The 21,294-nt window shown below is 42.9% G+C and overlaps 1 protein-coding gene across 1 annotated transcript; it reads right to left on the reverse strand.

The window, feature by feature from the left end:
• Positions 1-2,321: 2,321 nt before the first annotated feature.
• LOC142219285 (beta-microseminoprotein-like) lies at positions 2,322-16,949 on the reverse strand. Its single transcript, XM_075288234.1, has 4 exons — positions 16,875-16,949; positions 12,530-12,635; positions 9,437-9,542; positions 2,322-2,709 (listed from the first exon to the last, which is right to left on the reverse strand). The coding sequence occupies exons 1-4, from the start codon at positions 16,875-16,877 to the stop codon at positions 2,583-2,585; spliced, it is 342 nt and encodes a 113-aa protein (XP_075144335.1). The 5' UTR covers positions 16,878-16,949; the 3' UTR covers positions 2,322-2,582.
• Between the last annotated feature and the right edge of the window lie 4,345 nt (positions 16,950-21,294).

The following is a 21,294-nucleotide window of genomic DNA, read 5'->3' on the forward strand; positions in this document are numbered from 1 at the left end:
TACACAAGTGTCATACATGTGGACATAAACTGCAGTTTGGTTACACAGCAGGGCGCAGATGGGAAGGAGCGCTATGTGACTTTTGAAGTGTATATTTAGATGTTTGGTATCTGGACACCATGTCATGTTTGCAGAGCCTCTAAGGTACCAGTAAAGTGGAATCCTCAAATGAGTGACCCCATTTTGAAAACTGCACCTCTTAATTTATCAGGGGATGTAGTGAGCATTAGTATCCCAGGCGTGAATGGCGTGAATCACGCCAGTGATGGTGAAGAGTGAATATGTAAGCTGCAGAGTACATTTGGAACACCAATTTCCCCACTATATCCCCATTAGCTCCTCAGATTGGGGGGGGGGGGCAGTCACTTCTGTTGTCTTTTCCTTTGCAAGTAGTAAATTTGGGGTGTTCCCTGATATACAGCTTATACATTCCCTTACTGCCGCAGCCAGTTGTGTTCTAATGATTTGGTGATTTTTAGGGGTTTTGTCTTTACATTGTACAAGCTATCTTTTCTTTATTTTTCTGCTGATGTAGCCATATGAGGGCTTGATTTTTGCAGGATGAGATGTATTTTGTAATGGCAACATTTCTGGGTGCCTATTACCTATACAATAAATTCTTTCTTGGTGAATTAAAAAAAAAAAATCAGCAATTCTGGTATTGGATTTTATCTTTTAATTTTTTTTCCATGCAGCATACAGTATAAGTAACATTACCTTTATTCTGTGGATTGGTAGATTACGATGATACCTCATTTATATATTTTTTTTTATGTGTTACTAGTTTTGCAGAACAAAAATACATTTGGGGAAAGAAATCAATTATTTTTGCATCTTCTGAGATGTGTAGCTTTTTTTTCTGATTGACAGAGTTGGTTGAGGGTTTATTTTTTTGCGGGATGATCTATGCTCTTTATTGGTACTGTTTTGGGGTACATGTGACTTTTTGATAACTTTTTATAGCATTTTCTTAACCGTTAGATGGTGCTTGATTAATTCATTAATTATTTATTTTTTCATAGGGTTCTTTTCTTTTTTTTTTCACTGTTTTATTGATGTCACACTAGGGTACCTGAGCCAGAGATCCACTGGATCGCTGGTTTAGCACTATAGACTGCAATACACATGCATTGCAGTCTATAGAGGAAGTCAATATATGCAGACGCATAGGCTGACTTCCTCCTTTCCTGGCAGGATCAACCAGGGGCTCCAGGCAGCCTGGGGTCACTGACCGGACCCCGGGCTGCAGAAAATACATATGGGCATCTCTGATCTTGCTGAGGGGGATGCCCAGAGAGACATTTTACTAGGCGGAAGCTCTTGGATGCCTTGGTCATGTTTGACCGCGGCATTCAAGGGGTTACGCTCCCCGATCAAAGTTCAGCTGTGATTGGGGGTTAAGGTGCAGGGTGTTAGCTGTGAATTATAGCTAACATCCACTCCCGATGCCGCCGGACACTTTTATTTTCAATTATAAACCCCTAAGATGCCTTAGTAGCTATTGACTCTGGCTCTGCTTCTGAGCCTGCTCGATCACCTTCACATACCTGTACGTAGGGATGCGGGAACTACTCACATTCCCTAACATACAGGTACCTGAAATAGTGTTAAGGGGTTAGTCAGCAAACTATCAAACAGTGGATGAAATAAGTACTGAACACTTCTCCAATTTTCTAAGTAAATACATTTCTAAAGGTGCTATTGACATGAAATTGTCACCAAATATCAGATCTTTAAGTCAGACCTTTGATAGCTATAGGGTTCAATATATGGTAAGATATATCATTATTGGGCCATATTTATATTTGGCCTTCCTTATGTCCTTCCTTCCTGTCCCAGCATAACCATAGGAATTAATATATGTCAAGGTCTTACATATCATATTCACACTTCCTCCTGGTTTTGGTCCATTGTAAAAGATTGATATAGTCATACGGAAAATGATTTCTTCAGATCTTTGCTTCTACAGGTACATGCATTTGATTCATGAAATGCACTTAGTTTTTCACACATGGCTTTTCCGTTTTGGTCTTATCTTAAATAATGACACAGCGGGATCTGTTGTGTGTCATCCATCAGAGGTTGTATTTACCTAATTTTAAAACCTTCTAAGGAACAGATTTTTTTGATGTCTTGATACATAAAACAATAGAATTCAAAGAGGATGTAGGTCTGCTTTGTTTTTCTCATCAGGTAAGTCTCTTCCTTCTGCAGATGTCCTGAACTTCTTGCTACATGCAATACAGAAATTTTATTTCACTCTAGCATTATGTGTTGAAACAATAGAATTTTATGAAGATCAGTTTAGTAGAAATTGCTATTTATGCTCAGTACTGCAAGAGAAAGCATACAGGTAACTCTTTTGCAAATGTTTATTACTTGACTGAATGTTACAGGATGAAGATATGAAACATGTATCAAGTCTGTCTCATCTACACCATAAACAAAAAGCGCATCTGATTACTTAGCATATAGCATGAGTACATATAATGCTGGAAGTAATGTATATGACAAGAAATATTATGCGAAGAGTATAAGTGAGGCATCTGTAACAAATTGTATTGTCATATTTTGAAATGGATTTAGCCGACCATGGCATGTTCACATTCTTTACATGGATCATCATTTCTAACCACATGGTGGACACAGGCTTCCTTGTCAAAGATGTCTGTGCACTTTTCTTTATTGTAGCCGACTGGTGTGCCGCCACTAAATGAAGAAAACAATATATCAATCTATTAAAAATGTAATTGTATATTCACATTCATAGATTAATACTATATCCATGCAATGCTTTTACATCAGACAGAGGGCACCTTGCCTCGTCCACCTATGAAAACTAATCAAATTAGAGTCTCCTATTTGTTTTGCACCCTTTTACAAATGGTATTGTGATATAATAATTTCACCCATTCTGTTAACATGTCCCCAAAACCAAATTTCTAAAGGTAGCCCATATATGGCATTGGGGGTGCAGGCTGCGTGTGAGAAAAATGAGTTTGCAGGCTGCGTGTGAATAAGAGGGGGAATGGGGGTGCAGGCTGTATGAGAGAAAATTAGGCAAATGGGGTTGCAGGGGACCCCCCCACATCACACTCTTGCTTGCACATAGCTTACATCCCCATTTCCCCCTCTTGATCGCACACAGCTTGCACCTCCATTTCCACCTCTTGCTCACACAGCCTGCACCCCCCTTTCTCCCCTCTCACACACAGCCTACACCCCTCCATTCCCCCCTCTTGCTCACACACAGCCTGCACCCCTATGTATTATGTCCATTAGAGGCCCCTGCATGCACACAATATTATCCCCCATAGTGGCCCAAGTACACAGTATTATGTCCCTTACTGGCCCCTGCACACAGTATTATGTCCCTTACTGGCCCCTGCACACAGTATTTTGTCCCTTACTGGCCCCTGCACACAGTATCATCCCCAATAGTGTCCCCTGCACACAGTATCATCCCCAATAGTGTCCCCTGCACACAGTATTATACCCCATAGTGGACACCCATAAACAATTATTATACTCTGGGGTCTTTTCAGACCCCAGAGTATAACAATCAGAGACCCGGGGGAATAAAACCATAAAAAATTACTGTTTCTTACCTGTCCCCGGCTCCTACGCTGTCTTCTCCGCTGCCGTCCTTCTGAAATGACATCAGACGTCACATGACCCAGACGCAGGCCGGGTTCATGTGACATCAGAGATGTCAGAAAGGACGTCAGGAAGGAGGCCTGGTAGGATCGTGGAGAGGTAAGTAACATGTTTTTTATGTTCCCTTAACTCTCCCGGGCCTCCGATCATTATACTCAGGGGTCTGCAAAGACCCCCGAGTATAATGATAGTATTTGTGGGGCCCGCGGTGTCACTTACTGATCCCAGCCCAGCCAGGATCGGCAAGTGAATAGAGCCCGTAACGGCCTATAAAAAAAACAAAAAAAAAAACTGCAGCGGTAGCGGCTAATGGCCCGGGCCCTGTGGCAGCTGCCTCCACTGGTAGTTACACCCCTGATTAGAGGCGGTTCTGTTCCTCTCATTATTCAGGAGGGAGTAGTTGCTTCAGGATGTAGTATTTAAACTGAACACAGGTAGGGATTCTATGTATGGAAAGGTTAATTTTGTTTTTCCATTCCAATTCTGGTTCACATCTTGCAGAAAGGTCCATAGTACTTTTGGTATGAGGCTAAAGGATAGGTCATCAATTAAAGATTGGTTGGGTCAGCTCTTCACATAAAACCAAGCATAGAGGCAAATATTCTTTGAATGTGTCAATTCTTTGAATATTGTGAGAAGGTGTTAAGCAGGGTGCTGGAATCACGCTATATCTTTCCCAGGTTTTTAACTTATGTGTTGTCCAGTGCGGGTCTTGAGTGAGTCCTTGGCTCATTACTGGGCCATAAAAAGACTGCAGATCCTGCACTTCAGGACAGATCCAGGGAGTGAGAATAGGCAGCTGGAGCTGTCCTGTAACCCTGAGTCCAGTGACACAATATTGCACTTGTTTTGTTCATGCAGCTAGTAGTAAGCCACACGTATAACTAGGTTATAATTTCTGTTTAGTTAGTCGCTCAGACGAGCAGGATTTTGTTTCGTTTTTGCCCGAAGTTAAGGCTGTATTTTGTTTTGCTCATTTTGTGCCTGAAGTTAAGGTTTATTTATTTTCCTGTTTTGTTTTTTTTCTAAATAAACCTGTTTGCTGCATATTTCATGTCCCTGTCTTTGACTGTTTGGGTCCGCACCTTTGCCGCTACAGAGCTATCTCCCCCACAATACAGTAGATATAATATATATATATATGTATAGTGGCTGTACTAGGTACATTATATGGCTTGCCAGTTGAAAGCTGTTCTCAAACAGCTGATCTCCTTGGTTTTGGACATACACTGACCTTAAATTGATGATCTATGGTAAGAATTTGTCATCAATCGCTAAAGCGTGGAAAAACTACTATAAGGGATCACAGAGCAAACCAGCGAACATAAGACATGCGCACAACAGAAATACTTCTGTTAACTTCTGCAAAAGTCTATGTTTTTCTTTGTTTTACGAATACATTATGAAGGGGGGATAGGGAATATATAAATTCAGTGCAAGTTATATTAGGCAGCTCATTTGATCTATACATAGACTGTTCTGCTTCTATCATTGAATTGCTTGGATATTGGATTAACTAAAATGGCTGCCTTGATATTCACATTGTTTTATTATCCTCTGGGGTCTCTTCAGACCCTAGGGTATAATAGGTGGAGGCCCAGGGGAAGTGAAAAAAAACAACAACAAACATTTATACTCTCCTTACTTCACCTCTTTTAGGCCTCCTTGTGGTCTTATGACGCCCAATTACAGGCCTCAGCAGTTACCTGTGCCAAATGATGTCACCAAAGAGACAGAGATTGAATTAGACACCATGAGGAGGCCCTAAGGAGGTGAGTTTAAAGAGGACCTTTCATGGTCTGGGGCACAGGCAGTTCTAAATACTGCTGGAAAGCTGACAGTGTGCTGAATTCAGAGCGCTTTACAGTCAGAAGGGTGTTTCTGACAGTTAGCCAGGGACGCCCTTCTGCCCTTTTATACAAAAGGTATACTGACACATACTGTAACATTCATGCATATACTAAAAGGACACGCTTTTGGCAAACATTAGATTCATAGTTTTCAAATACATTCAGTATTTCCTGTTGTGAGTAAAAGTTAACTTATTGGTCATTTAAAGGGAGCTGGCTGGTAACAGCGAGTAGTAGAGACAGCTATTTAAAAACAGTACAGTACTGCGCCAGAGCCCACTGTGAAGCTACATGGACTTTAGCTAATGCTGAGAGTCTGAACTGTCAAACTACATAATATAATAATAATAATAATAATATATTATAAATAATAATAATAGAATATATTATAATAATAATAATAAAATGTAAAGACACCACAAGCTGAAACCAAAACCCACTATTGACTTACAGAGGAGACCGGGAGCTGGTGAACAGTCATACATGCACAGGTCAGAACCAGAAAAGAGGCCAAATCAGAAGACAGGAGCAATACCCAACAGTAGGCCAATTGTCAAAATCCAAATGGGCACATCATAGGCAGAATCAACATTCAATAGAGTATCCAGAAATATGCCAAAAGTCAGTATGAAGCAAACATGAACACAAATAGCATCAGAGCCAGACTAGGAAGTAGAATAACTGTTAGTCAGCACCTGTGTCAGGAGGGTTGGGTCCAGGCTCGGACTGGCGAGTCCCGACTACTAATGTGAATTTTTTCAGATACATTGGTCAGGGGCCCTGACCAATGCATCTGCATACCTCCCGCGCACCTATATCACTCACTAACGGGGAATCCGGTACAGGATTTCTTGTTAGTGAGCGATAGCTGCTTTCAGCGGTATGTACAAATGTACTTACCACTGAAAGCTGTCAGCGCAGGCCACAGTCGCGCGGACCACAGCCTACACTGACTGCAGAGTGACCTCTGCCCCGACACAGACGCTGATGACTGACGTCATCAGCACTTGAGCCAGAAGATGGAGGAGGAGATGCGGCTGCTCTTCGTGGAACATGAGAATTAAGGTTAGTATAATACTCGGGGTACATGAAACTGGGGTAAGAGATGGAGGGGTACATGAAACTGGGGGAAGAGATGGAGGGGTACATGAAACTGGGGGAAGAGATGGAGGGGTACATGAAACTGGGGGAAGAGATGGAGAGGTACATGAAACTGGGGGAAGAGATGGAGGGGTACATGAAACTGGGGGAAGAGATGGAGAGGTACATGAAACTGGGGGAAGAGATGGAGGGGTACATGAAACTGGGGGAAGAGATGGAGGTCAGCGGATGAAAGGGGGCAGAGATGGAGGGGTATATGAAACTGGGGGAAGAGATGGAGGGGTGGATGAAAGGGGGAAGAGATGGAGGGGTGGATTAAACTGGGGAAGAGATGGAGGGGTACATGAAACTGGGGGAAGAGATGGAGGGGTACATGAAACTGGGGGAAGAGATGGAGGGGTACATGAAACTGGGGGAAGAGATAGAGGGGTACATGAAACTGGGGGAAGAGATGGAGGTCAGCGGATGAAAGGGGGCAGAGATGGAGGGGTATATGAAACTGGGGGAAGAGATGGAGGGGGTGGATGAAAGGGGGCAGAGATGGAGGGGGTGGATGAAACTGGGGAAAAGATGGAGGGGTACATGAAACTGGGGAAGAGATGGAGGGGTACATGAAACTGGGGGAAGAGATGGAGGGGTACATGAAACTGGGGGAAGAGATAGAGGGGTACATGAAACTGGAGGAAGAGATGGAGGGCGGCGGAAGAAAGGGGGCAGAGATGGAGGGGTATATGAAACTAGGGGGAGAGATGGAGGGGGGCGGATGAAAGGGGTACTTAAACTGGGGGGATATTAAGAGGGACATTAAACAATGGGGATCACTGGAGGAGGACATTAAACCGTGGAAGTAGCTGGAGGGGGACCTATCCGCCTCTAGTTGCCCCCAGATTAATGTCCTGCAATGATGGAAGCCAATAGCCTGGGGAACATTAAAGGGGTTGTGCAGGAAAACCCTGAACTTTCTCTCCTGTCCCCAGTGTTTCTCAGAGAAGTTCGGTCATCCAACTCTCCTTTCTTCCAGCTGACGTTCCCTCTGCACATGACCCCTGAGGCTAATCAGCAGCCTAAGGGAAGGGACCTGGGATGTCAAAGCCTTGTGAGGATTTCAAGAAGACAGCAGAGCTGCAGGACCGGACCGTGCTGGGAGGACATTGGAGCACTGGAACTATGTGAGTATGTTTAGTATGTTTTTTGAGGGGGTGGGATGGGTTCACCTCCCTTAGGCTAATTATAAAAAAAAAAAATTATACTGGACAACCTCTTTAAAATGTCGCACATTAGCAGGTTTATATTAAAGGGGTCGTCCAGGCATAATTTGTTATGGTTTATCCTCAGGATAGGCCAGAGATACCTGATCTGTACAGGGCTGATACCCAGCCCTTGGACTGATAAGCTGTACAGAGCCACTTCTGGCACCAGTTCTATACACAAAACAGGACCAGCAGCAGAAAGCTCAGTCTACTGTATATCAGCCGGCACCGCCACTGCGTCTCGGCACTTATTGAAGTCAGTGGGAGCTGAGCTTCAGTGAAGGCGCTGGGTGACTAAACAGCGGATGGAGTTTTCTGCTTCTAGGCCTGCATTGTGTACAGAACAGGGGTCCCAAGTGGCTCCGTACAGCTGGTGGGGCCATGTGTCAGCCCCCTACTGATCAGGCATTTATGGCCTATACTGAGCAAAGGACATAAAAAAGATTAACATTAATTTGGACAACCCCTTTAAAATGCATCGCACATTTTAATGTCCCCTCACAGAATGTCAACCCCCATCACTGCTCCCACAAACTATAATGGCCTCGTCATTCTTCTCCTTCAAGTATGGGGGACCAGTGAAGTGGCCATAAAAATTTGGCCCAAATATCCCCTTAAAAAAGGTTGTCCACAAACTGGAGTGATAACAGTGGTGGCCAGGGAGGTGTAAAAAAAATATATGTATATATATATATACTCACTGGTCCCCTGGGCCCCCACTGGCCTGTGTCTGTTCTGTCTCATGGTGACGCCTCATTTCTGGAAATCCTGTACTTAATTGGTCTTTACAGTTACATGAGGTGCAGGACTCCCAGCAAGAAGCTGCTGGCACAAGACTGAATGGACATTGGCAGTGGACAACAGTGTGGCGGGGACAGATGAGTATGCTTTTTATTTATTTATGTTACACCTCATGCCTGCCACATCGGTTGCTCCTCTGCAGATCAGCTTTCCAGGACAGAGAAGCTACAGGTAATGGTACACTTGCCATCCAGGGTGTTGCAGTAGGTTTAGGTAGTGCGTTGTTCCACATGGTGAGCAGCATGGCTCCTGACATGTTATTACCTTTAGCTGCCCTGTCTCGGTACCGCTGGTCTGCAGGGGTCTAGATGGTGGGCTCCTAGAAACAATTCCACTGGTGGGCCCTAAACATCCCAATCCGACACTGTTTGGGTGTCATATAGGCCTCCTCAGCTGCTAACTGGACCAACCCAGGAAACTTCTGAAACTGTAGCAGCTTCACAGGTTGACGCAGTAACCTTAAAGTTTAAGCAGCCGGACTGAGAATCCTGACAATAACTTCTCATTAATCCATTGCAATATCTGCTCTATCTATGTAGAGACATTTAGGAGGCGGACTTATGATTGACGGACAGCTCTCTGTATGCACAGTCATAGAGGGGAGGCTGTTACTGATAGGACTGCCTTTCTCAACAGAGATTTCAATGGAGAAATGGCAGATTATACTGAATTATTTCCTATAAACGTACATGAACCTGCACAACTCCTACCGCTCTGTAACATACTTCCTTTTTTCATGTAACAGTTTTCATTTAAGTTTAGAATGAAATATCTTACATGTCACAGCATCTTATCGACCCATCATCTGAACAACTACAGTCCATACAGTTCTTCGTTCGCCAAGATGAGCCATAATCATGAGTCTCTCCTTCATGCCTGCATCCTAGAGAATGAAAGTACCCATTTAACACAGAGTGAAAGAGAATGAAAATACTCATCAAACACAATACATATGCAGAATGCAAATTTATAAAAGTTTTACATGATGGATTTTGGAATACTTTTATTTTCTTACATTATATTGAGTGTAATAGTGCAGATTTATGAAAAATGATGTTGTTAATGCCAGTCTTCATAGCCCCTGAGCTGGTGAAAGGTGCGCCTTGCATACAACGAAGTAAACGCCTTCTAATAAATGAGGTGCACCAGGCCGTGTTCCTGGAGGGAAATGTATGCCAGCTCGTAGTTAGCATACATTTGCCACGTCATTTACGCTAGATTTCTGGAATACATGGTAATAAATCTGGGGAGCCAGTGGCTCTAAGATTGGGCTTCGGCGATCATATGGGTTACATCAGCAGTATATGTCATGATGCTGACGTGACCACTGAAACTTAATCAAAGGCCTTAGCATGATGTCTGATTTATGATGTCTCTTAGAGCAGAAGAGTCCCGAAGACTGGTGCTGGGGGGGGTAAATAACACTGTTTGTTACATTGACCCTCCCCTGGGCCTCCGCTCATTAAACTCTGAACTATACTGCGTGGAGGAGCCACTATGAGACACTATGCTATGTAGAGGTATTACTATGGGACATTATACTGTGTGAATTCTTATTTGACTGCCACATAGTATAACACTCCCCTTTTTGGCCCTCACATGGTATATGATCCCTGTTTTCTGGCTCCCCACACAGTATATGACCCTTTTTTTAAATCCCTCTACAGTATATGATCCCTCTTTTAATAGCCCCCACATAGTTTATGAACCTCTTTTTTTGCCCCTCCCCAAGTATATGTCCCCCCTTTATATCAAGTATATGTCCCCCCTTTATATCAAGTATATGATCCCCCTTTATATGACCCCCACAAAGTTTATGAGCTCGCTCCATACTATTTGTTAAGCTGCTTATCAGGATATTTCATAGAAGATGCACCCCTACTGTACTCAGCGCACCAGCATCCGACGCCGCAGCCTGATTTATAGCACACCGTACCTTGGTCCTCAGAAGCCCTGCATCCCACGTGACAACTGAGGCCCATCAGCAGCCTCAGCAGTCACTGGAGAGGGACCAATGGTGTCATTTAAATATGTTACCTATCCATCTCCAGCAACTGCTGAGGCCACCGAGTGGTACAGGGTTTCCGGGGACTGAAGAATAGTGCAAACAAATGGGCTAGAGTGGCGGACACTGGAGCACTGGGGACAGATCAGTATGTTTTCTTTTTTTATGTTACACCTGTCCCCGACCCTTCTGGAGTTTGTTCAATTTTTTTTCTCAGGCAGAAGAAATGGTAGAATAAGCCCTGCATACAGGGCATTATTATGTTAGAGGTGCACTGAGGGCTATTATTAATTTAAGGGGACTCAAAGGGACATTATTACTTTATGGGAGCACAATAGGCAATTTAAGTGTGTGGCGCACAACTACTGTCTGTGGCATCTGTTTGGTGTCTCTTTGGCACTTGTTTTCAGGGGTGCTGTCTGTGTGACAGTATTTTTGGGTTCTATAATTGTGTTAACATAAATTCTGAAGTACAGTATTTTGAGATCAATGTTTCACATAACAGGTTCAGTAATAGGGGGAAAATAGCAGCATGCTTAGAAATGGGGGTAGTGGAGGTGTTGCTTATTTGTGTAGGAGTAAAAGGTTGGATACGGTGCTGGAAAAAGGAGACAAAGATGTCTGTGTTGCAAACATTAAAGGGATCCTATCGTTGAAAGCCATTTTTTTCTGAGTATCACGTAGGAATAGCCTTAAGAAAGGCTATTCGTCTCCTACCTTTCGTCATCTTCTTCGCGCCCCCGTTTGCCTAGAATCCCGCTTCTTGTCGGTATGCAAATTAGTTCTCTCGCAGCATTGGGGGCGGTCTTCTGTGCTCAGACGACATTGGGGGTGGCCCCAATGCTGCGAGAGAACTCGCTCTAGCTTCATCTTTGTCAGGAACGTCGTCTTCACCATCTTCCGCCGACTGGGTGAGAGTCAAACACATGTGCAAGTCATCTCTGCCCGCAGGCCGCGAGCAGAGTCGACTTCAGATGCGGGCGGTCATTTTTAGGTGGCTGGCTGCATATGCGCGCATGCGCAGTATACTCCTATAGGTCTCTACTCAAGACCTACAGGAGCATATTGCGCATGTGTGCATATGCGGCCGGCCACCAAAAAAATGGCCACTCGCATGTGAAGTCGACTCTACTCGCAGCCCGTGGGCAGAGACAACCTGCGCATGCATTTCACTCTTACCCAGCCGAAAGAAGACAGTGAAGACGACATTCCTGACGAAGATGGAGGCTGCGCTGGAGCGAGTCCTCTCACAGCATTGGGGCCGCCCCCAATGTTGTCTGAGCGCGGAGGACTGCCTCCAATATTGAAAGAGAACTAATTTGCATACTGACAAGAACCGGGATTGTAGGCAAACGGGGGCGCGGATAAGACAATGAAAGGTAAGAGACGAGTAGCCTTTCTTAAGGCTATTCCGACGTGGTACTCAGAAAAAAATGACTTTCAATGATAGGATCCCTTTAAAGACACAAGTTGCAGCTAGAAGAAGTTGTCATGGTGGCCTGGACGGATAGAAAAGACAAGAAATGTCACCTGTGAGTCAAATTTTTACTGTAATTTATACACTTTAATGAACTTCGGAGCACCAATGTAGAACAAGCATTTACCACTATATGGTAACTATAAGGTGGTAATATTGATATTCTACGGCTGCAATAAAAGGAATCACGGACTTGGCTAGTCTGTTTTACATACATTACAGACTTTATAATAAATATATAATACTGATAGCATGTCCACTCTCTGACTGTGTCCAACCTAGAGATATTTTATATAAGGTAAAATGTAAATCTTGTAATGATTGATTCAGCCTACAGTATATGACCATATGTTCTTGTCATCACTCTACTTTGTGGTCCAAATCTTACCTCCAGGATTTCGACCTTTACGTGGCTTGGGTGCAGTATTGAAACAAGCTGCATTACAAAGGTTCACAAAGATCCCAACACTGAGTAACACAATCAGAAGGAATTTCTGAAATAAAAAGACACATTTTTACATTCTGTGCATAAATCTAATCGATCTTTTTTGCCTCCCCCAAACATAAAAATGTAGTTTATATGAATTATCTCTTCCAGATCAGACCCAAAAGGAATTCAGACGTCAGATTTTTTAAAATTAATTTACTTATGGGACTAGACTCCCTTATTCAGAGCATAGATCAGTTCCTACTTCATACCGATGAACTACCCCTTTAACAGACCCCAGACACTACTCTAACTACCACTTTATACAAACCCTAGAAGAGCTACCTCCTTCTACAGAACCCAAACCAGACTAGAATCCAGCTAGCTACTTTTTTTAACAGGCCCCAGACCACACATAAAGATTTTTATCATGTCTCCTCTTTCAGGACCTATGATGTCAGATGATCCAGGTACTTAATATGGTATTACTATTATGCAAGATGACCTGATGATGAATGTCAAAAAGCAAGAATCACTTCAACTTTGCAGGCAACTGTAAAATGCAGTGCTTTTTGCAACGTTTTTCTATGTCCCTGATTCAGCAGCTTTTTCTGCCGTCTCTTCTGCTCACTTCCTGTATTCTTCAGCAAGCTGGTGGGAGGGCTTTGACTGTTTGTTGAGCAAGACACTATGAAGTATCACAATAATTATAGACTTTGCCTTTACCATGAAAGATTATTATCATTACTAGAAATCAAATAAAAATGCAGATCAAATAATATGCACAGTAAATGTGTATTGCATTACACAGGTTTGTATAGAACACTTGCTCAGAGAGAGCAGACACAGTACATTCAATGCTATCTTTGTGCTTATATAGAGAGATAACAGACATTCTCTGAGTGTTTATCAGCAAGGTGCAATTAGCTGAACTGATTTTCCTGCTGTAGAGCTGTACATGACATTGAGAGCATTTAGGCTGGGTTCACACCAGTGTTGAAACTCCATTGGGAATAACGTTCCCCTTTCCACTTGAAAAATGTGGAATGAAAAGTGCTGCAAGCAGTGCTTTTCTTCGCACTTTCCACCCCTTTTGAGCGGAAACCCAGTGTACCCCATTATAGTCTATGGGGTCCTTGGGTTTCCAAGGCTAACCACTTTTTTAAGCAGATTAGGTTTCTGTTCGGGGGGGGGGGGGGGGCACAAACAGTCTCCCTGAATAGAAACCCAAATGCAGATGTGAACCTAGCGTCAATCCCCCAGAATTCAGTGACTCGCATCATAAATCCTGTCTTACCCGATAGAGGTTGTACAACAAAGAAACACTGTGAGAAATGGGAGGAAGAGCAGGCAAACAAAGCAGCATTAGGGTGCATGCACACTACGTAACGCCGGGCGTGTATGAGAGCCGTACACGCCGGCGTTACAGCAGGGCTGCCGAACACTTCCCATTCACTTCAATGGGAGCGCTCGTAACAGCGGCGTTTACGAGCGCTCCCATTGAAGTGAATGGGAAGTGTTCGGCAGTCTGCTGTAATGCCGGCGTGTACGGCTCTCATACACGCCCGGCGTTACGTAGTGTGCATGCACCCTTACTAAGGTAATATATTTAGGAAAACTCTTGAATTTACATAAGCTAGCAGTATAGATAGTATCCTTGCATTGGTAATACCCCTTTAACAAAAATCTATGGCACCTCCTTGCTGGCATACATTTCTAGCAGCAGCTATGTGAGAAAACTTGATTAAATGATGATAAATCTGATGGGACCAATGGTTCTGTATTCACTGAAGGGTGCATTTACCCAAAAATAGGAATAGATAATAAAATTTAACCTTTATTGATATCCTCTAGAAAAACACACGAAATTTTTCAAAGGTTTAAAAAATTATATATAATGTCAGACCATATTAACCTATAGCTTATGGTTAATAGATTCAAATACTCAATGAGTAGGGTGTAGATAGTTTTTTTGTAGGGGCTGAGATTCAGGGTATACTCATGAAATCCCTATAATAAATGCCCTATCTCCCTCACTCAAAGGTAATGATATACCGCAGCATAAATACAAAAGGAGAACGTCTCCCAGCTGATAATTATGGCCTGCTGCCTCCCTCCCCTCCCTGAGGATACTGGCCTACTGCCACACCAACAGGGGTAAAGGATAGAGACAGACAGGTCCTGGGACGTTTAGCTCCTATTCACACCTACTGCGGCATAAATAACTCCTATTTCAACCCTACGCGTTTCATCTCATTAAAGAGACTCTTCAGGGGTTAATTTTGTATTTAGGAAAATTCTATCACCAGCAGTAAATACTGCCCAACAGATATTATGTGTAACGGTATGTGGTCTGACCGTCGGCAGGACCGCTCTATAGTCCTGCCGACGGTCAGACCACATACCGTTACACATAATATCTGTTGGGCAGTATTTACTGCTGGTGATAGAATTTTCCTAAATACAAAATTAACCCCTGAAGAGTCTCTTTAATGAGATGAAACGCGTAGGGTTGAAATAGGAGTTATTTATGCCGCAGTAGGTGTGAATAGGAGCTAAACGTCCCAGGACCTGTCTGTCTCTATCCTTTACCCCTGTTGGTGTGGCAGTAGGCCAGTATCCTCAGGGAGGGGAGGGAGGCAGCAGGCCATAATTATCAGCTGGGAGGCGTTCTCCTTTTGTATTTATGCTGCGGTATATCATTACCTTTGAGTGAGGGAGATAGGGCATTTATTATAGGGATTTCATGAGTATACCCTGAATCTCAGCCCCTACAAAAAAACTATCTACACCCTACTCATTGAGTATTTGAATCTATTAACCATAAGCTATAGGTTAATATGGTCTGACATTATATATAATTTTTTAAACCTTTGAAAAATTTCGTGTGTTTTTCTAGAGGATATCAATAAAGGTTAAATTTTATTATCTATTCCTATTTTTGGGTAAATGCACCCTTCAGTGAATATAGTTTTTAAAAAAATAGGAGACTTTATCTAGAAGTCAGTGAATCATTTTTCGACCAATGGTTCTGCTTCCAACTCCCCAATCTTCCTTTGATGTGTTATGATAGTAAATGATGTGTAGGACACACAATTTAAAAAGTTGCAATTTTGCTGATTTGTTCTACTTTTTTTTTTTTGGCTTGCATGGCAGTGTTATGACACATAAACATTGATAAATTAGCCCCACAATCTTTTTGTGGCAGTTTTTGCACCTAAGCAGAAATTACATAAAAATCAGGAAGGATACGTAAGTCCTTTCTACATTTGGCCCACAACCCTTGAATCCACTCCTAGCTTTGGCTGAAAACACTGCGGCTGTGTTCTATATTAAAAAGACATAGGAATGTTCCCATGGGACTGAAATGCTGCATTGCAATGGGTGAAATCCAAAATTAATATCCACAGCATAAGTTGTTAAGCTGCAAACTTAAAAGCCATTCCAAATGTCAGTTTCCACTCTAGATTGCTTTGTTCAGCAAAGAATGAAAATTAAAATATAAACTAGTTGCAGAAAGTTCTGAAAAACTGAATATCCATTCCATACATCTGAATAAGATCCTTTATGCAGCATGTACATGGATTTTCACAAATCCTACTCTGATCTACTGTATGTTAGGGTGGTGTCACGCACAACAAAAATCACCACAATCAGATGTTATCTGTAAGGCCACAGAGCATTATGAAATACACTACAAAGAGTACAGGTATTTTGTGTGCTTTTTGGCTAAGGCCCCACGTTGTGAACTGCAGCTAAAAAAATCCAGCTGAAGCAGTTAAAAATGCATTGCATTGCAGTTTTCATAGTGTTTTTACTGCATTTTTCTCAGCATTTTTTCCCTAAAATTGACATGACGCATTTTTTAAAATCCTTTTTTTTTTAACCTATGATAAAATCTGTAGAAAAGCTCCGAAAACACTCCAAACCCTGAGCATTAAAAAAAAAAAAAAAAAAAAAAAAAAAACTAAAGAAACAAAAACCCAGAGAATATTAAAAGAATACATGGAAGAAAATTGCAGTGAAAGCAAAATAAATATAAAGCAATTTATAGATACCAGTAGATAAAGCAATGTATAATTTCTTATTGAATAACCTGTAGAATCTGCCAAGGCATTTTTAACAGTATACATATAATAATGTAAAAACTGTATTGTGAAACCCCCCTATCAGTTTTACCACGTTTGAAACTACTTCTATTCTGTTCCTCTATTTTGTATCCCCTCCTTGTTTAAGCAAAAATAACCACAAAACTGCAAAACTGCCTTGTGTGACACTTTCGGTATTGCATCAATATAGATCTTACCATGATGAGATGTTGTCTTCTCTGCAGACACTAAATTTCGGCAGCGAGAGTTAGTTGAACTGTCATTTAAATATTGGTGCACTTGGCTAAACCTCGACAATCCATTTTCCTATGAATGTGCTGTATCTTTCATTGAAGACTCCTTTGGGAACACATTGCAAAAATCATTTTCCAGTGAAAATCACTGTTTTTCTATTTGCATGTTTTCTGGACTCAATCACTTGTCTAACATTTTTTTCTTATTTTGAAATCCCAGTGCTTCTGTTGTGTGCGCAGTTAATCTGAGATATTTTCATTTAATAAGCATACAGCCACATGTATAACCGATGAACATGTCAGTGCATTAACCCTTTCACTGCCAAGGGTCTCTGGAAATATTGCACCTCCAGTAGCCAGAGCAATTTTCATAGTTTTGAGATGGACAAATCAAACCAAAATTGCAACATTAACCGGTTAAGAACCAGGCCCAAAAGTATGTTAAAGACCAGGCCTCTTTTTTCAAAACTGACATGTGTCACTTTAAATGGCTATAACTTTGAAACGCTTTAACTTACATAAGTGATTTTGAGATTGTTTTTTTCGTAACACATTATACTTCATGTTAGTGGTAAACACTAATCAATATTTTTGTATTTATTTATAAAAAAAAACTAGGAAATTTGATGGAAATTTGAAAAAAATTGCAATTTTCAAAATGTGAAATTCTCTGCTTTTCAGGCAGATAGTCATACCATCCAAATACATAAATAAATATTATCTACCATATCTCTGCTTTATATTGGCATAATCTTTTGATTGTCTTTTAATTTATTTTGGACGTCACAAGGCTTACAAGTGTAACAGCGATTTTCCAGATTTACAAGAAAATCCCCCAAACCAATTTTTTAGGGACCACTTCAGTTCTGAAAGTAATTATAAAGGCCTATATAATAGAAACCCCCATAAATCACCCTATTTTCCAAACTGCACCCCTCAAATTATTCAAAACAGCATTTGGGATGTTTGTTAACCCTTTACACATTTCATAAGAATAAAAATAATATGGCAGTGAAATTTAGACATTTCATTTTTTTCACTAATACATTCATTTAGACCTAAAATTAACACATTAAAAAAGGGTTAAAGGAGAAAATGCATCTGACAGTTTATTGTGCAATTTCTCCCGTGCACAGAAATACCCCACATGTGGGTGTAAACTGATTTTTGGGCACACGGCAGTGCATGGAAGGGAAGGAGCGACACTAGGTGTTTGAACAGCAGATTTTACTGGAATAATTTTCAGGCACCATGTCTCATTTGCAGAGACCCTAGAGTACCAAAACAATGGAAACCCCCCAAAAGTGACCCCATTTTAGAATCCACACCCCTCACAGCATTCATCAAGGGGTATAGTCAGAATTTTGACCCTACAGTTGTTTCACAGATTTTACTAATATTGGGATGTGTAAATGAAAAATTACTAAAATGTCACTTTATCTCCAAAGTTTTCATTTTCACAAGGGGTTAAAGGAGTAAAAGCCCCCCACAGTTTGTTAAACAATTTCTCCTGAACACGGAAATACCCCATATGTGGTCATAGTATGCTGTATGTGAACATGGCGGTGTTATGTCAGTCCAGGTAGCTGCAACGGGGCTAAGGGATAGCAGTAGGGAATCTCGCCCTGCACTACTCCCACTAGCTATCCCGGTCCCTGCCTCACGGGTGTGGGTCGGCTGTACTCAGGCTAAGCCTGACCCCGACAGCTCCTCTCTCACTGATACCGTAGGCCTAGAGGGAAGTGGGAGAAGGAATGCCCTATAAGACCTCTAGGGACTGGAGACTAAAGGGGGTCACCCCTAACGAACAAGTGAAGCTGCTACTGACAGGGACTGACAAGGGTGTGCGCTGACTAACAACACAAGCAGCACACAGGAAAAATGTGAGAAAGGATTCCCCCAAACCAATATGGGAAGGAACCATACACTAGGAAACAAACACAGGGAAACTGAGTAGAAATCAAAGGATAAGGCAATTCACTCACACAGTCAATTTTACACAGAGGGAGGATTGGTGAACACAGAAGGGAAAACACACAAACCAACTCGTTCACCCAAACCTCCCAAAAACCAACCACGGAACTTCCTCTATCCCAGAACACCACCTACTCCTCCTGCTAAGGCCTAGCTCTGTAAAAGCGACACTCAGCACAGAACCATGGGAGGCATGGGTTTAAATACAGAGTAGAGACCACTCCTCCCAGGTGCAAATGGGAGGACAGACTAATCAACCAGGAGATAAAGCTGCCTACCATCAGTGCGCACGTGCAAGTCAGAAGGTGTGCACCAATACTCACGACAGGACAACCCCGCAGCGCCAGGATGCCACCCCAGACACTGCGCAGCCAAAAACTCCCCAGGTAAGAAAAATAGAAATTAAAGAACCTAAATACTCCTAACAGGATCCTCCCCTCAAGGAGAAGACTCCGGATTCTCTAGGAGCATCCTTCTTCGGGAACTCCTTGTGGAATTTCTCCACGAGTCTGGAAGCTGACACATCCGACTCCAGGACCCAAGAATTATCCTCAGGACCGTATCCCTTCCATGCCACCAGATACCATAGCTTCCCCCGAACATATTTGCTATCCAGAACTCGGGATATCTCATACTCCCCGGACTCAGAAACTGGTGGAACCTTAACTGGAGACGTTCCCTTCTTGGCCTTCTTTAACAAGGAGACATGGAAGACCCGGTTTATCTTCCACCTTTTAGGTAGTTGCAGCTGCGCCGCCACTTCATTTACCATCTTGATGATCTTAAAAGGACCCACAAATCTGGGACCCAGCTTCTTGCTAGGAACCTTCAACCTGATATTCTTGGTGGACAACCAAACCATCTCACCAGGGAAGAACTGCAACTCTCCTCTCTTCCGATCCGCCTGGACCTTAGCCTGGTGCGACGCCCGCACCAGATTCTCTCGGATACGGGACCATACCCCTTGCAGCTTTTTAGAAAATAGCTCCTCCTCCGGAACTGGGGAAGAAATGGAAGAAAATACTCCGAAAACAGGATGTCTACCACCGGAGCAAAAAAAAGGTGTGGTACCTGTGGCATTGGAATCATGGTTGTTTAGGGAAAATTCTGCCAGGGGGAGAAAGGCAGCCCAATTATTCTGGTTCTCTCGAACAAAACACCTCAAAAACTGTTCCACATCCTGATTCTTCCTCTCTGTTTGTCCGTTAGACTCTGGGTGAAACCCGGAGGAAAACGACAGTGTAACTCCCAACCTGCTGCAAAAAGCCCGCCAGAATTTAGCCACAAATTGCGGTCCCCTGTCCGAAACGATCTCCTCAGGAAGACCATGCAACCTTACAATCTCTTTAATAAACGCCTCAGATAGTGTCTTGGCACATGGCAGCCTGGAAAACGGGATCAAATGGCACATTTTCGTGAAGCGGTCAACGACTACCCAAATGACCGTGAAACCCTTAGACACCGGAAGGCCCGTGATGAAATCCATAGACAGATGAGTCCAAGGTGCCTTAGGAGGTTCCAATGGATGTAGAAGACCGTGGGGACGGGTATGCGACGCCTTGGCTCTTGCACAGACCGAACAATTTTGAACAAACTGCAAGACCTCCTTACTCCACCCTGGCCACCAAAAATTCCTAGACACCAATCTCATGGTCTCTGAAACCCCCGGGTGACCAGCAAGAACCGACTCATGACACTCCCTCAGGAGACTTTGTCGGAGAGTAGTTGGGACAAAAAGCTTGTTTCTAGGTATCTTGGAAGGTGCAGCGTGTTGCGCTTCGATCAAGGCCTTCTCCAATTTCGCGCCCAATACTGCTACCACCACTCCATCCCCAAGAATAGTGGCAGGCGCCTCTTGTTCCTCCTCAGTCGACATATACCGGGATAAAGCATCAGCCTTAACATTCTTTGAACCCGGCACATAAGTCACGTTAAAATGGAACCGCGCAAAAAATAGAGCCCATCTGGCCTGCCGTGCATTTAATCTCTTCGCCGACCCAAGATAAATCAAATTCTTGTGGTCAGTAAATACCTGGACTGGCCTTCTGGCCCCCTCCAGGAAATGACGCCAATGTTCGAACGCTAGTTTTATTGCTAGTAGTTCCCTATCTCCGATGTCATAATTCCGTTCAGAGGCAGAGAATTTCTTAGAAAAGAAGGCACAGGGATGCGTACCCTCCTCGAACTCCTGAGAAAGTACTGCTCCCACCCCCACCGAGGAGGCATCCACGTCCACTCGGAAGGCCAACCTCTCATCCGGCTGTCTCAAAATGGGAGCGGACAAGAATCGCTTCTTCAGTTCTTCAAACGCAGCTAGCGCCTCTGGCGACCACTTAGCAGTCAGCCCCATTCTTAGTCAAGTCCGAGATAGGTTTCACAACCTCAGAAAATCCCTTGATAAACTGGCGAT

The sequence above is a fragment of the Leptodactylus fuscus genome, chromosome 10, assembly GCF_031893055.1.
Source record: "Leptodactylus fuscus isolate aLepFus1 chromosome 10, aLepFus1.hap2, whole genome shotgun sequence".
Classification (NCBI taxonomy): domain Eukaryota; kingdom Metazoa; phylum Chordata; class Amphibia; order Anura; family Leptodactylidae; genus Leptodactylus; species Leptodactylus fuscus.